The sequence below is a fragment of the Sander vitreus genome, unplaced genomic scaffold, assembly GCF_031162955.1.
Source record: "Sander vitreus isolate 19-12246 unplaced genomic scaffold, sanVit1 ctg262_0, whole genome shotgun sequence".
NCBI lineage: Eukaryota > Metazoa > Chordata > Actinopteri > Perciformes > Percidae > Sander > Sander vitreus.
Genome location: NW_027595428.1, coordinates 177,501 through 193,350, shown reverse-complemented (window position 1 = coordinate 193,350; position 15,850 = coordinate 177,501). Strand labels below are relative to the sequence as shown.

General features: G+C 41.6%; 1 protein-coding gene across 1 annotated transcript; it reads right to left on the bottom strand.

Annotated features, from left to right (window-relative positions):
• Positions 1–822: 822 nt before the first annotated feature.
• Positions 823–9,159, bottom strand: LOC144513480 (diacylglycerol kinase delta-like; the record flags this gene model as incomplete). The annotated part of the gene is made up of 3 exons (XM_078244570.1): positions 8,997–9,159; positions 6,434–6,544; positions 823–903 (listed from the first exon to the last, which is right to left on the bottom strand). Coding segments are annotated over exons 1-3 (330 nt in total), but the record flags the coding sequence as incomplete, so codon positions are not given.
• Between the last annotated feature and the right edge of the window lie 6,691 nt (positions 9,160–15,850).

The following is a 15,850-nucleotide window of genomic DNA, read 5'->3' as shown; positions in this document are numbered from 1 at the left end:
ACACACACACACACACACACACACACACACAGACACACACAATACAGACACACACACACACGTTATTATGTTGTTGGTGCAGCTGCACCTTCGTTGTGATAACAGTATATGACCCAGCAGGATGTGTGTGTGTGTGTGTCTGCATGTGTGTGTGTGTGTGTGTGTGTGTGTCTGTGCATGTGTGTGTGTGTGTGTGTCTCTGTGCATGTGTGTGTGTGTGTGTGTCTCTGTGCGTGTGTGTGTGTGTCGTGTGTGTGTGTGTGTGTGTGCGTGTGTGTCTCTGTGTGTGTGTGTGTGTTTGTGTCTCTGTGTGTGTGTGTGTGTTTGTGTATCTGTGTGTGTGTGTGTGTGTGCGTGTGTGTGTGTGTGTGTGTGTGTCTCTGTGTGTGTGTGTGTGTCTCTGTATGTGTGTGTGTCTCTGTGTGTGTGTCGGTGTGTGTGCGTGTGTCTTTCTGTGTGTGTGTGTGTGTGTGCATGTGTGCTCTGTGTGTGTGTGCGCGTGTGTGTCTCTGTGTGTGTGTGTCGGTGTGTGTTTGTGTGTGTGTGTGTGCACGTGTCGTGTATGTGTGTGTCTCTGTGTGTGTGTGTGTGTGTGTGTGTGTGTGTCTGTGTGCATGTCAGTCTCTCTGCCTGTCTACAGTAATGGTATCAGTACTGTATCAAACATTTAGGACCGATACCGAGCCCTTCATATAACAGAACCTCCAGATCTGATTGGCTGATGGACTAATGGTTGATTAACAGGTTACTATTATGTGATTATTATGGTATGGATGTTGTACTGGCTGCAGCTGTAGTGATGAAGGAGTGATGAAGACTCACAGTGAAGCTGTTGTTGACGTTCTTGGTGCTGGACTCGGCCACGCTGGCGTCTGTCAGGTCCACCTCGTCAAAGATGATCGACTGAAACAGACAGAGAGTGAGACAGACAGTGAGTCAGTGAATCAGTGAGACAGTGAGTCAGTGAGACAGATAATAGCTTAGAGCTACGAGTAATATATTGTAATAGGGCTGTCAGCATTTATTAATAATTAATAAATTTTTTTAATCCCGTTAATCTCATGCCTCCATTTATTAATGTATTTCCACCTCACTGGGCTTGGCGTGGGGCCTAACAGCTACTATTTTGACCCTTTGCAGCACCGTTACTTCTCATCAAGCTGCCACTTCCTCCTAACACATCCTGCTGCTGCAGGCTGCAGCATGATGGAGAAACACAGCAGCAATAACTCTGAATGGAGCTTTTTATTTTCCTAAACTCCCTGACGGCTCGTAGACAAGTCTAAACCATATGCACGTTGAGTAAAGCTGAATTAAAATATCACCGCAGCACGTCCAGCTGGAGCTACCAGCTACGAGCTAATTAACGTGACTCAGGTTGATGCTAGCAGGATCAGGCTAAGCAGTATGTTGGAGAGTACTACTAGCCGACCTGTTGAGGAAACCAAATCCCAAAAAATGACTTCAGCTCTTGCTAAACGGGTGGCAGCTAACTGCAGACCTGTCAGCATGTAGAGGACTCGGGTCTTAAAGACGTACTATGGTTGGCATGTTCTGACCCGTCTTATACATGGCCGTCGAGGGGGGACAGTAGTCTCACCTGACCCGTCTTATACGTGGCCGTCGAGGGGGACAGTAGTCTCACCTGACCCGTCTTATACATGGCCGTCGAGGGGGGACAGTAGTCTCACCTGACCCGTCTTATACGTGGCCGTCGAGGGGGACAGTAGTCTCACCTGACCCGTCTTATACATGGCCGTCGAGGGGGGACAGTAGTCTCACCTGACCCGTCTTATACATGGCCGTCGAGGGGGGGGGGACAGTAGTCTCACCTGACCCGTCTTACACGTGGCCGTCGAGGGGGGGACAGTAGTCTCACCTGACCCGTCTTATACGTGGCCGTCGAGGGGGGACAGTAGTCTCACCTGACCCGTCTTATACATGGCCGTCGAGGGGGGGACAGTAGTCTCACCTGACCCGTCTTATACATGGCCGTCGAGGGGGGACAGTAGTCTCACCTGACCCGTCTTATACATGGCCGTCGAGGGGGGGACAGTAGTCTCACCTGACCCGTCTTATACATGGCCGTCGAGGGGGACAGTAGTCTCACCTGACCCGTCTTATACATGGCCGTCGAGGGGGGACAGTAGTCTCACCTGACCCGTCTTATACATGGCCGTCGAGGGGGGACAGTAGTCTCACCTGACCCGTCTTATACATGGCCGTCGAGGGAGGGACAGTAGTCTCACCTGACCCGTCTTATACATGGCCGTCGAGGGGGACAGTAGTCTCACCTGACCCGTCTTATACATGGCCGTCGAGGGGGACAGTAGTCTCACCTGACCCGTCTTATACATGGCCGTCGAGGGGGGGACAGTAGTCTCACCTGACCCGTCTTATACATGGCCGTCGAGGGGGACAGTAGTCTCACCTGACCCGTCTTACACATGGCCGTCGAGGGGGGACAGTAGTCTCACCTGACCCGTCTTATACGTGGCCGTCGAGGGGGACAGTGGTCTCACCTGACCCGTCTTATACGTGGCCGTCGAGGGGGACAGTAGTCTCACCTGACCCGTCTTATACGTGGCCGTCGAGGGGGACAGTGGTCTCACCTGACCCGTCTTACACGCGGCCGTCGAGGGGGACAGTGGTCTCACCTGACCCGTCTTACACGTGGCCGTCGAGGGGGACAGTGGTCTCACCTGACCCGTCTTACACGTGGCCGTCGAGGGGGACAGTGGTTTCACCTGACCCGTCTTACACGTGGCCGTCGAGGGGGACAGTGGTTTCACCTGACCCGTCTTATACGTGGCCGTCGAGGGGGACAGTGGTCTCACCTGACCCGTCTCATACGTGGCCGTCGAGGGGGACAGTAGTCCCACCTGACTCGTCTCATACGTGGCCGTCGAGGGGGACAGTAGTCTCACCTGACCCGTCTCATGGCCGTCGAGGGGGACAGTAGTCTCACCACACGCTACTCCACGGAGAAAGCAGCTAAACAGGAACTGCTGCAGAGTCCAAACTCTGTCTCATTAACCGCTGATCACTGGACGTCAGTGAGGAATCTACATTATTTAGGAGTTACTGAACACCAGATGGACTCTGGTAAGGACAGATAGGATCTTTAGGTTTTAGTTCGGGACTTGGAGGAATTGTGCAACAATGACAGATTCACACATTTTTCTTTTGTTTACAGTAAATAAATAATTACAAATCTTAAAATCAAGTTCATAAAGTAACTTTCTTTGCATTCATTTGATTCCCAGTTAAGATCCTCTGGTAAGAACGGCTCTCATTGTTAATATGGACTTAAAAACTGTTCTGAAATGCTAAATAACAGAATTATAATCATGTGATAAAATATGCAATTAATCGTTATATATATTTATATATATATATATATATATATATATATATATACACACCTTGGTGGTCTGAGCGTAGTACAGCGTCCTCCCTCTCAGTTTGAAGTATCTGAGCCTTATATATTATATAGTATATTATGTAGTATATTATATAGTATATTATGTAGTATATTATATAGTATAGTATGTAGTATAGTATATAGTATATTATGTAGTATATTATATAGTATATTATATAGTATATTATATAGTATATTATGTAGTATAGTACCTTTAGCGGGTCTGAGCGTAGTACAGCGTCCTCCCTCTCAGTTTGAAGTATCTGAGCATTATATATGATGTAGTATATTATATAGTATATTATATAGTATATTATATAGTATATTATGTAGTATAGTACCTTGGCGGTCTGAGCGTAGTACAGCGTCCTCCCTCTCAGTTTGAAGTATCTGAGCATTATATATTATATAGTATATTATGTAGTATATTATGTAGTATATTATATAGTATATTATATAGTATATTATGTAGTATAGTACTTTGGCGGTCTGAGCGTAGTACAGCGTCCTCCCTCTCAGTTTGAAGTATCTGAGCATTATATATTATATAGTATATTATGTAGTATATTATATATGATGTAGTATATTATATAGTATATTATGTAGTATATTATATAGTATATTATATAGTATATTATGTAGTATAGTACTTTGGCGGTCTGAGCGTAGTACAGCGTCCTCCCTCTCAGTTTGAAGTATCTGAGCATTATATATTATATAGTATATTATGTAGTATATTATATAGTATATTATATAGTATATTATGTAGTATAGTACTTACGGTCTGAGCGTAGTACAGCGTCCCTCCCTCTCAGTTTGAAGTATCTGAGCATTATATATTATATAGTATATTATGTAGTATATTATATAGTATATTATATAGTATATTATTAGTAGTATAGTACTTGGCGGTCTGAGCGTAGTACAGCGTCCTCCCTCTCAGTTTGAAGTATCTGAGCATTATATATTATATAGTATATTATGTAGTATATTATATAGTATATTATATAGTATGTTATATAGTGTATATTATGTAGTATAGTACCTTGGCGGTCTGAGCGTAGTACAGCGTCCTCCCTCTCAGTTTGAAGTATCTGAGCATTATATATTATATAGTATATTATGTAGTATATTATATAGTATATTATATAGTATATTATGTAGTATAGTACCTAGGCTGTCTGAGCGTAGTACAGCCGTCCCTCCCTCTCAGTTTGAAGTATCTGAGCATTATATATTATATAGTATATTATGTAGTATATTATATAGTATATTATGTAGTATAGTACCTACGGTCTGAGCTGTAGTACAGCGTCCTCCCTCTCAGTTTGAAGTATCTGAGCATTATATATTATATAGTATATTATGTAGTATAGTACTTTGGCGGTCTGAGCGTAGTACAGCGTCCTCCCTCTCAGTTTGAAGTATCTGAGCATTATATATTATATAGTATATTATGTAGTATATTATATAGTATATTATATAGTATATTATGTAGTATAGTACCTGGCGGTCTGAGCGTAGTACAGCGTCCTCCTCTCAGTTTGAAGTATCTGAGCATTATATATTATATAGTATATTATGTAGTATATTATGTAGTATATTATATATTATGTAGTATATTATATAGTATATTATGTAGTATAGTACCTTAGCGGTCTGAGCGTAGTACAGCGTCCCCTCCCTCTCAGTTTGAAGTATCTGAGCATTATATATGATGTAGTATATTATATAGTATATTATATAGTATATTATATAGTATATTATGTAGTATAGTACCTTGGTGGTCTGAGCGTAGTACAGCGTCCTCCCTCTCAGTTTGAAGTATCTGAGCATTATATATTATATAGTATATTATGTAGTATATTATATAGTATATTATATAGTATATTATGTAGTATATTATATAGTATATTATGTAGTATATTATATAGTATATTATATAGTATATTATATAGTATATTATGTAGTATAGTACCTTGGCGGTCTGAGCGTAGTACAGCGTCCTCCCTCTCAGTTTGAAGTATCTGAGCATTATATATTATATAGTATATTATGTAGTATATTATGTAGTATATTATATATTATGTAGTATATTATGTAGTATATTATATATTATGTAGTATATTATATAGTATATTATATAGTATATTATGTAGTATAGTACCTTGGCGGTCTGAGCGTAGTACAGCGTCCTCCCTCTCAGTTTGAAGTATCTGAGCATTATATATTATATAGTATATTATGTAGTATATTATATATTATGTAGTATATTATATAGTATATTATGTAGTATAGTACCTTGGCGGTCTGAGCGTAGTACAGCGTCCTCCCTCTCAGTTTGAAGTATCTGAGCATTATATATTATATAGTATATTATGTAGTATATTATGTAGTATATTATATATTATGTAGTATATTATATAGTATATTATGTAGTATAGTACCTTGGCGGTCTGAGCGTAGTACAGCGTCCTCCCTCTCAGTTTGAAGTATCTGAGCATTATATATTATATAGTATACATGTAGTATCCTATCTCTGAGTTTGTAGTATCTTTATGAGTACATTATATATTATATAGTATATTATGTAGTATAGTACCTTGGCGGTCTGAGCGTAGTACAGCGTCCTCCCTCTCAGTTTGAAGTATCTGAGCATTATATATTATATAGTATATTATGTAGTATATTATGTAGTATATTATATAGTAGATTATGTAGTATAGTACCTTGGCGGTCTGAGCGTAGTACAGCGCCCTCCCTCTCAGTTTGAAGTATCTGAGCATTATATATTATATAGTATATTATGTAGTATATTATATATTATGTAGTATATTATATAGTATATTATGTAGTATAGTACCTTGGCGGTCTGAGCGTAGTACAGGGTCCTCCCTCTCAGTTTGAAGTATCTGAGCCTTATATATTATATAGTATATTATGTAGTATATTATGTAGTATATTATATATTATGTAGTATATTATATAGTATATTATGTAGTATAGTACCTTGGCGGTCTGAGCGTAGTACAGCGTCCTCCCTCTCAGTTTGAAGTATCGTCTCTTCCAGCGCTGGAACGAGTTGGTCTGTTTCAGCAGGTTTCCTTCCTTCAGCACCGTCTGAAACAAGATTATTATATTTATTATGTGTATTAATACAGGAAGAACTCCTTCAGCACCGTCTGAAACAAGATTATTATATTTATTATGTGTATTAATACAGGAAGAACTGCGTCTGCAGCGCCTCGTGATTCACTCAAACAGAAAACAGCCGGCTGATTGGTCTCGTGACAGAGAGAAACAACAGCAGCCTTTCACAGTTTATGGACCAACAGGAAGTGCTTTTACTGCTGCGGGGTGTGTTATAAAGTCAGGGAAGGGAAGAAGAAAGGAAGTACGTAGGGAAGAAGGTAGGGGAGAGAAGGAGGGAGAGAAGGAGGAGAGGAGGAGAGAAGGAGGAGGGGAGGAGGAGGAGAAGGAGGAGGAGGAGGAGAGGAGGAGGAGAAGGAGGAGGAGAGGAGGAGAGAAGGAGGAGGAGAGGAGGAGGAGAGAAGGAGGAGAAGGAGAAGGAGAGAAGGAGGAGAAGGAGAAGGAGAGAAGGATGAAAGAGGAGAGAAGGAGAGAAGGAGGAGGAGAGGAGAGAAGGAGAAGAGGAGGAGGAGAGAAGGAGGAGAGAAGGAGAGAAGGAGGAGAGAAGGAGAAATTGAGAGGAGGAGGAGAGAAGGAAAGAAGGATGAAAGAGGAGAGAAGGAGGAGGAGAGGAGAGAAGGAGAAGAGGAGGAGAGAAGGAGAGAAGGAGGAGAGAAGGAGAGAATGAGGAGAGAAGGAGAGAAGGAGGAGGAAGAAGGCTCCATTACAAGGTAATGGAGCCTTTTATACATTGTCGTGTTTCTTTAGAAATAAACAACGGACAAATAGAGTCTTTAAACGCCTCAGATGTGAAGTTATTCTCTGTCAAAGTGACGTCAGAATGAATGGCAGTCAATGGGATGCTAACGGGATGCTAACTGGGGGTGATGGCTTGGTAGCATCAACATGGTGCCATAGGAGGTTCGGGGTCCGAGGAGAAGCTGACCCCTCGCTCACTATTCATGTGAACTCTCCCAAAACATCTCAGAGCTTTAAATAGAAACCGACTTCCTGTGACTCAAACACCCATTTCAGAGTGAGCAGCTGCCGCCTTCAGGGACCGTGGGACAAACAGGGAAACAGCTGCTGCCTTCAGTGTGTTTGCATGTTGCCTGCCTGTGTGTGTGTGTGTGTGTGTGTGTGTGTGTGTGTGTGTGTGTGTGTTTGTGTGTGTGCATGTATGTGTGTGTCTGTGTGTATATGTCTCTGTGTGTGTGTGTGTGTGTGTGTGTGTGTTTGTGTGTGTGCATGTATGTATGCTGTGTATATATCTATATATATCGTGTATATATATATATATATATATATATATATAGAATATTTAGAGCTGGAGTTACTAAGCCGTCAGACAACACCCTGCCAGCAGAGTACCAGCAGACAGCCTTCCTGTCATTGTGTTTTCCCAACAACAGCACTTTAAGCAGCAACAACGGGATGTCCGAGCTTGTGACGTGCACATGAAGGCAGCGTACAGTCTAAAGTTTAATAATAAACGGAAATAAATCTTAACCGTCAAACTGCTGCGTGTGACGGAGGAACCTGTTGCCTAGTTACCGTATAAACGCCCGTTATTAACACCGACACACACAACATAACCACCGGAACATTTAAAGCTTTGTCTTCCTGACCCGTAGTCCTCCATCCCCGCGGGGAGCAGCTACCCCTCCCGGGGGAGCTTCAGCAGGAAACAGCGGGGCTTTCCCTGCGGCCTGAGACCCGGAGTTAGCTTTCAACTGCCGGTTTCTGAAGATAAAGAGGGTTATTGCCAAAAAACCGCCTTTCTGGTGTTAGATTAAGTCGTTATGTTTTAACCAAAGTCAAGTGTTTGTTAATTATATTACACTTTATGATATCTACTGGGTGTTTTAGATATAGTAGCAGCTGTGGCCCTCCCCCCGTAAAATGTTCTGTAGCCAAACTCAACTTAAAATCCATCAGATTTTAAAGTGACATTGTTCATTGGATAACATGCGCGGGATCAAAAACAATTATGAAACTGGTTCAAAGTTCAATCACATTCACTCTTCAAATCGGCATCATAATAAACCACCAACCAGCCCGGGTTTTAATTAAAAGCCCGTTTCTGTGACTGGTTTACCGCCGACCACAGAGTAACGGGCGAGTTAGCGGAGGAAGAGGATGTGGGGAAAAGTGTTAAAGCTGATATAACAGATGAAGTATAACAAACACAAAAGATGCCGAATTAGAAAGCGGAACCTGTTTGTTAGAAAGAAATGCATTTACTGTTATTACACCTTACATTTAAATGTTCACCGACGGTAAGAAATGTTAAACGGTGAGTTTTATAATGAGGTTTCGTGCGCGGTACCGTCCTGGAGGAGAAGGGTGCACTTCGGGGCTCTGTGTGGCCCAGCCCCGCTGAATGAAAACGGTCACTGACGGGAGATAATGTCCAGTAAGAAAAGTTTTGACCCCCCAGTACCTTGCTGCGGATCTGGCCGGAAGTGGACACTTTTCGGATGAGTTTCTGCGGGGATCCGGGCTCCTGCTCCGGCTCGCTGTCCGACGACTCGTCTAGGCACCGGGACGCGATAGACTCCAGTCCCCCTGCCTCCGCCATCCTGCCATCAGACCCCCGTGGAGGACCGGTGGAGGCAGCGCCCCCCAGCGGCGAACAGGGGAGGGGCGATCAGCGCCATCTAGTGGTCAAACCTGATATATATATATATGTGTGTGTGTGTGTGTGTGTGTGTCTGTGTGTGTGTGTCTGTGTATGTGTGTGTGTGTGTGTGTGTGTGTGTGTGTGTGTGTGTCTGTGTGTGTCAGCAGTGATGATATATCTGGATGATAATCTGCAGGATTTGATTTCAGCGATTCTCAACAAGCTGCTTAAAGACGCAGAGTAATCAGAGTAAATAGAGTAATCTGAGTAGTCCTTACAGGGGCCGTGTATGATGTGCTGGATGTGGAGTTTAGCCAGAAACAGCCAGCACCATGCAGCGATAACAAGACGACTTGGTAAATTCAGGAACAACAGAGGAAGGAAGGAGCGTTCCCTGAAAGCTCTGTGGTGGACTCCACGTTGTTCCACGGTGATGAAACGGGGATGAAACTGTGATGAAACGGGGATGAAACGGGGATGAAACGGTGATGAAACTGATGAAACGGTGATGAAACGGTGATGAAACGGATGAAACGGGGATGAAACGGTGATGAAACTGATGAAACGGGGATGAAACAGGGATGAAACTGTGATGAAACGGGGATGAAACGGGGATGAAACGGTGATGAAACGGGGATGAAACTGATGAAACGGGGATGAAACTGATGAAACAGTGATGAAACGGGGATGAAACAGGGATGAAACTGTGATGAAACGGGGATGAACCGGGGATGAAACGGTGATGAAACGGGGATGAAACTGATGAAACGGGGATGAAACTGATGAAACGGTGATGAAACGGTGATGAAACTGTGATGAAACGGTGATGAAACGGGGATGAAACGGGGATGAAACTGATGAAACGGTGATGAAACGGGGATGAAACAGGGATGAAACGGGGATGAAACGGTGATGAAACGGGGATGAAACTGATGAAACGGTGATGAAACGGTGATGAAACGGTGATGAAACGGGGATGAAACTGATGAAACGGTGATGAAACGGTGATGAAACGGGAATGAAACGGGGATGAAACTGATGAAACGGTGATGAAACGGTGATGAAACGGTGATGAAACGGTGATGAAACGGGGATGAAACTGATGAAACGGTGATGAAACGGGGATGAAACGGTGATGAAACGGGAATGAAACGGTGATGAAACGGGGATGAAACAGGGATGAAACGGTGATGAAACGGTGATGAAACGGGGATGAAACGGGAATGAAACGGTGATGAAACGGGGATGAAACGTGATGAAACGTGATGAAACGGGGATGAAACTGATGAAACGGGGATGAAACGGTGATGAAACGGTGATGAAACGGGGATGAAACGGTGATGAAACGGGGATGAAACTGTGATGAAACGGTGATGAAACGGGGATGAAACAGGGATGAAACGGTGATGAAACGGGGATGAAACGGATGAAACGGTGATGAAACGGGGATGAAACTGATGAAACAGTGATGAAACGGGGATGAAACTGATGAAACGGGGATGAAACTGATGAAACGGGGATGAAACTGATGAAACAGTGATGAAACGGGGATGAAACTGTGATGAAACGGGGATGAAACTGATGAAACGGGGATGAAACTGATGAAACGGTGATGAAACGGGGATGAAACGGTGATGAAACGGGGATGAAACGGTGATGAAACGGGGATGAAACGGTGATGAAACGGGGATGAAACTGTGATGAAACGGTGATGAAACGGGGATGAAACTGATGAAACGGGGATGAAACGGTGATGAAACGGGGATGAAACGGGGATGAAACGGTGATGAAACGGTGATGAAACGGGGATGAAACGGGGATGAAACGGGAATGAAACGGTGATGAAACTGATGAAACGGGGATGAAACGGGGATGAAACTGTGATAAAACGGTGATGAAACGGTGATGAAACTGGAATGAAACTGTGATGAAACGGGGATGAAACGGGGATGAAACTGTGATAAAACGGTGATGAAACGGTGATGAAACTGGAATGAAACTGTGATGAAACGGGGATGAAACGGGGATGAAACGGTGATGAAACGGGGATTTCATTCTTCATGTTTTGTTATGTTGTGAATGATCAACCCCCCCACACCCTGAGGCTGAAACACTACAAGAGAGCCTGCAAGCATCAGATTAAACATGTCTACGGTTATTTTAGCAGCTTTGTCTAACAGAGAGGACACGTTAACGCTAGCTATAGACAGTAGACATTACACATATTTATTAACATTTCATTACAACACACGTTACATCCTGTCATCTTTCATCCTGCTCAGATATATCTATATATAGTCTGACATATAGCTCATATATATATATATATATCTATATATATATACATATATATATAGTCTGACATATAGCTCAGATATATATATATATATATCTATATATATATACATATATATATAGTCTGACATATAGCTCAGATATATATATCTATATATAGTCTGACATTATAGCTCAGATATATCTATATATAGACTGACATATAGCTCAGATATATATATATATATATATATATATATATATATATATATATATATATGTAAATATATAGTCTGACATAATGTAATTGATTAATTGATTTGGCTTTAATCAACATAAATATGATTTCTTAAATGTTATTATACTTGATGTTGACAAAGGATCAGCAAAATGTACTTTGTGCTTTTCATGTGTGTCTTTATGTACTTGTCAATTTTAATCACCATGAAAACACTTCACCAAAATCCTTTTATATATATATATATATATATATATTTAATGTTTGACATACATAGTTAAGTGTTTAGTAGGTAATTGTAAATGCACTAGGTGCTGTTTAATCTGTGTAGGGTTCTTGTAAATTCATTATAACAAAAGTATTATCACAAATTGTTTGTTGATTGTGGTAGATGAGAGGCAGCTGGAACCCAGACTCCCTCACTCTAGACTCCACTCCTGCATTAAGAGACAGACAGAGGGAGGGAGGGAGGAGAGACAGACAGAGAGAGGGAGGGAGGAGAGACAGACAGAGAGAGGGAGGGAGGAGAGACAGACAGAGAGAGGGAGGGAGAAGAGACAGACAGAGAGAGGGAGGGAGGAGAGACAGACAGAGAGAGGGAGGGAGGAGAGACAGACAGAGAGAGGGAGGGAGGAGAGACAGACAGAGAGAGGGAGGGAGAAGAGACAGAGAAGCTACCTAGGAGCAGCAGGCCTAACAGTAACACAAGAGGACACATCTATTACAGGACTCACATTTTGAACCTCTAAATACCAATGACTGCTAACGTGCTAAAAGATGTTCTGTCCTTTCAGCAGAAGAAGCTGAACCAAAAATGATTTTCTGGCATCGTTATAATCAGAACACATTTGAGAACTTCGGATGTGGTCAATGCAATCTGTTTCAACAACCAGATGAATGGCACCAAACACGCTGCTCTGTACACAGGTCTTCCTTCTGCAGGCTCTGCTCACTTTTCAGTGTGGATGCCTTCGTAGTTAAGGCATGGTAGCTCACAATGATTTATATTAATATATGAGCTTGTATATGAATGTATGCTTCAGTTGAGAACATGCAGTATTAAGTACACATACTCCTACATGTCAAATGTATCTTAGACAATGTGTATTGTATGCAACACTTGTTTAGTGATATGTACATTTTGGTAATAAACAGCATTTGTAAATATAGATTGTAACATGTATGTGCCTCATCTTAAAACAGACTAATGTGCTGATCACATTGATTAGCAGACACAACTACAGTGAGTGGAAGAAAGACATCAGTGTAACAGCATCAACAACATCAGTTAATAACTCCTGCAACAGGTACATTAACAGTCTGAAATTATGTATGTAGAATTTGTTGAGAAAAGAATATTGAACCTGGTGCTTTATACAATACATTTGGCTGCAGAACTGACGATTTTTCAAGATAAAACACTTATGTAACTTTACAATAATATATATATTTTTTCATGTGCGACATTTTATCGCAAAAACGGATATTGTGGTATATTGTGGTATATTGTTGTATATTGTATATTGTTGTATATTGTGGTATATTGTTGTATATTGTATATTGTTGTATATTGTTGTATATTGTGGTATATTGTTGTATATTGTGGTATATTGTGGTATATTGTATATTGTGGTATATTGTTGTATATTGTGGTATATTGTTGTATATTGTTGTATATTGTGGTATATTGTTGTATATTGTGGTATATTGTTTTATATTGTGGTATATTGTGGTATATTGTGGTATATTGTGGTATATTGTTGTATATTGTTGTATATTGTGGTATATTGTGGTATATTGTGGTATATTGTGGTATATTGTGGTATATTGTGGTATATTGTTGTATATTGTGGTATATTGTGGTATATTGTGGTATATTGTGGTATATTGTTGTATGGATGGCGCATCAGAGGACAGTAAAAAGAAAATCGACGCAGTCAGAATGAAGTTGAACAACATTTTGAGATTACGAGCTGAATTTCAAATTCATAGGACCAGAAGGAACTATTATTTTAATGGCTCGAGGACAAGTCACTGCTCTCTCTTAATCTGCAAAAATGTGAAAATATTCCAACATTACAGCTATCAGCTCAGACCACAAACTGTTGACTGCTCCCAAAGAAATCAATACTGCTTTCCAAATTTTTTATGCAGACCTATACAAATCTGAAATATCATTGGATAAAACTAAACGTGACACCTTCTTACAAGATTTAGAGATTCCTACGCTTACGCCAGAAGATGCACAGCGCCTTGGTGAACCAATCACTGACTGAGTTGAGAGGTGCGATAGCTGGAATGAAAAAAGGCTCCGGGATGGGATGGAATTCCCCCAGAGTTTATCTCACCTTTTGGGAAGAGCTGGGACAATACTTTTTAGCCATGGTTCATAAAGCTGTTGAAGTTGGTGCCTTTTTTAATGACATGAATGCTGCCTTGATAGCTGTGTTGCCCAAACCCAATAAGGACACCACTAAATGTGGGAACTATAGACCGTTATCTATCCTCAATGCCGAGATAAAAATCTTCGCCCGTATACTGGCCTCGCGATTAGACCCCCACATAACTACGCTAATTAAGAGTGACCAGACGGGCTTTGTGAAATCACGACTTGCTTCTGACAATGTACGGCGTCTGCTTCATGTAATTCATGCTGCCAAGGATAGTCCCTCTCCATGTGCAGTATTGAGCCTTGACGCAGAAAAAGCCTTTGATAGGCTAGAATGGGATTACCTGTGGATGGTTCTACAGCGCTTTAAATTGGGTTCAACTTTTATTAATTTAACTAAACTACTATACAATAACCCATCTGCAATGATAAACACGGATGGCATCATATCAAACAAGTTTAATTTATCACGCTCGTGCCGAGCCCTTTTCTTTTTATTTTGTCATTAGAGCCCCTCACACAGAAATTCGTCAACACCCGATTATTTCCCCCATAACTTTTAACAACACCACACACTCCATATCGCTGTATGCTGATGATATATTATTATTTTTTGATAGAGTAGCCATATCATTACCGCATATTTTGGATACTTTTCACGAATTTAGCTCTCTATCTGGTTATAAAATCAACTGGACCAAATCGGCGCTTCTCCCTTTAACCTCTAAACTGAACCTCAGAACATCCCAGTGGTCAAACTATTTAAATACTTGGGGGTGGACATTTTTCCTTCATTAGCCAACATTGCCAATAAGAATTTTCAGGGCATCTATAATAAAGTTGAGGCGGATCTTAGTAGATGGTCTCACTTGCCAAAATCATTACAAGCTCAATTATTAAAATGGATATTTTACCACATATACATTTCTTTTCCTCAATGTTGCCCTTACCACCCCCAACTGATTACTGGAAAAGAGTCCACTCTTTGGTCTCTACATTTATTTGGGGAGGGAAACGGCCACGGGTGAAGTTAGCAACACTTCAACGGCATAAAACAGAAGGTGGTCTTTCCGTGCCTAACTTTAAATATTATTTTTGGTCATTTGTACTGAGACCACTCTCAGATTGGCTTAACCCCAATACTGATCCCTGTTGGAAACCTATAGAAAAGAACCTAGCATCCCCACACAGACTGGAGGATCTGATTTACTCCGCTGTCCCTTTGAAACAAGCTAAACTGCGGCTTGGTCCCATAATGAGTTTCCTCCTATCAACATGGGTTATTGCTGAGAAGGAATCTAAGAGCACATGTAAATGGCACCTGAATAGTCCACTCTTCAACAACTATTCCCTACTCACTGGGGGGGATCTCCCGGATTGGAGCTCTAGGGGTATATATGTTTTAGCTGATGTATATAACGAGAACGGGCTTCATGACTTTAATGATCTGAGACTGTCTTACTAATTGCCTGGAACATCTTTATTTCTGTACTTTCAACTACGGTCATCTATGAAAGCATATGGAGTACCATGGAGTGCTCCTCTTACTACCCACCCTTGGCCCTCCATTCTGTACAATAGAGGCCGAAAAAGAGGTTTGGTCTCCCGAATATATTCACTTATCCAGGATGCCTCTTGTAAAACCCTCCCCATCCTACACGTATGGTCTAGTGATCTGGAACACTACATCGGAGATGATTCACTGGACTGGGAAAAGATTTGGTCCTCGATTGTCTTTGCTTCTAAAAACCCGGACCATCAACAGATCCATTT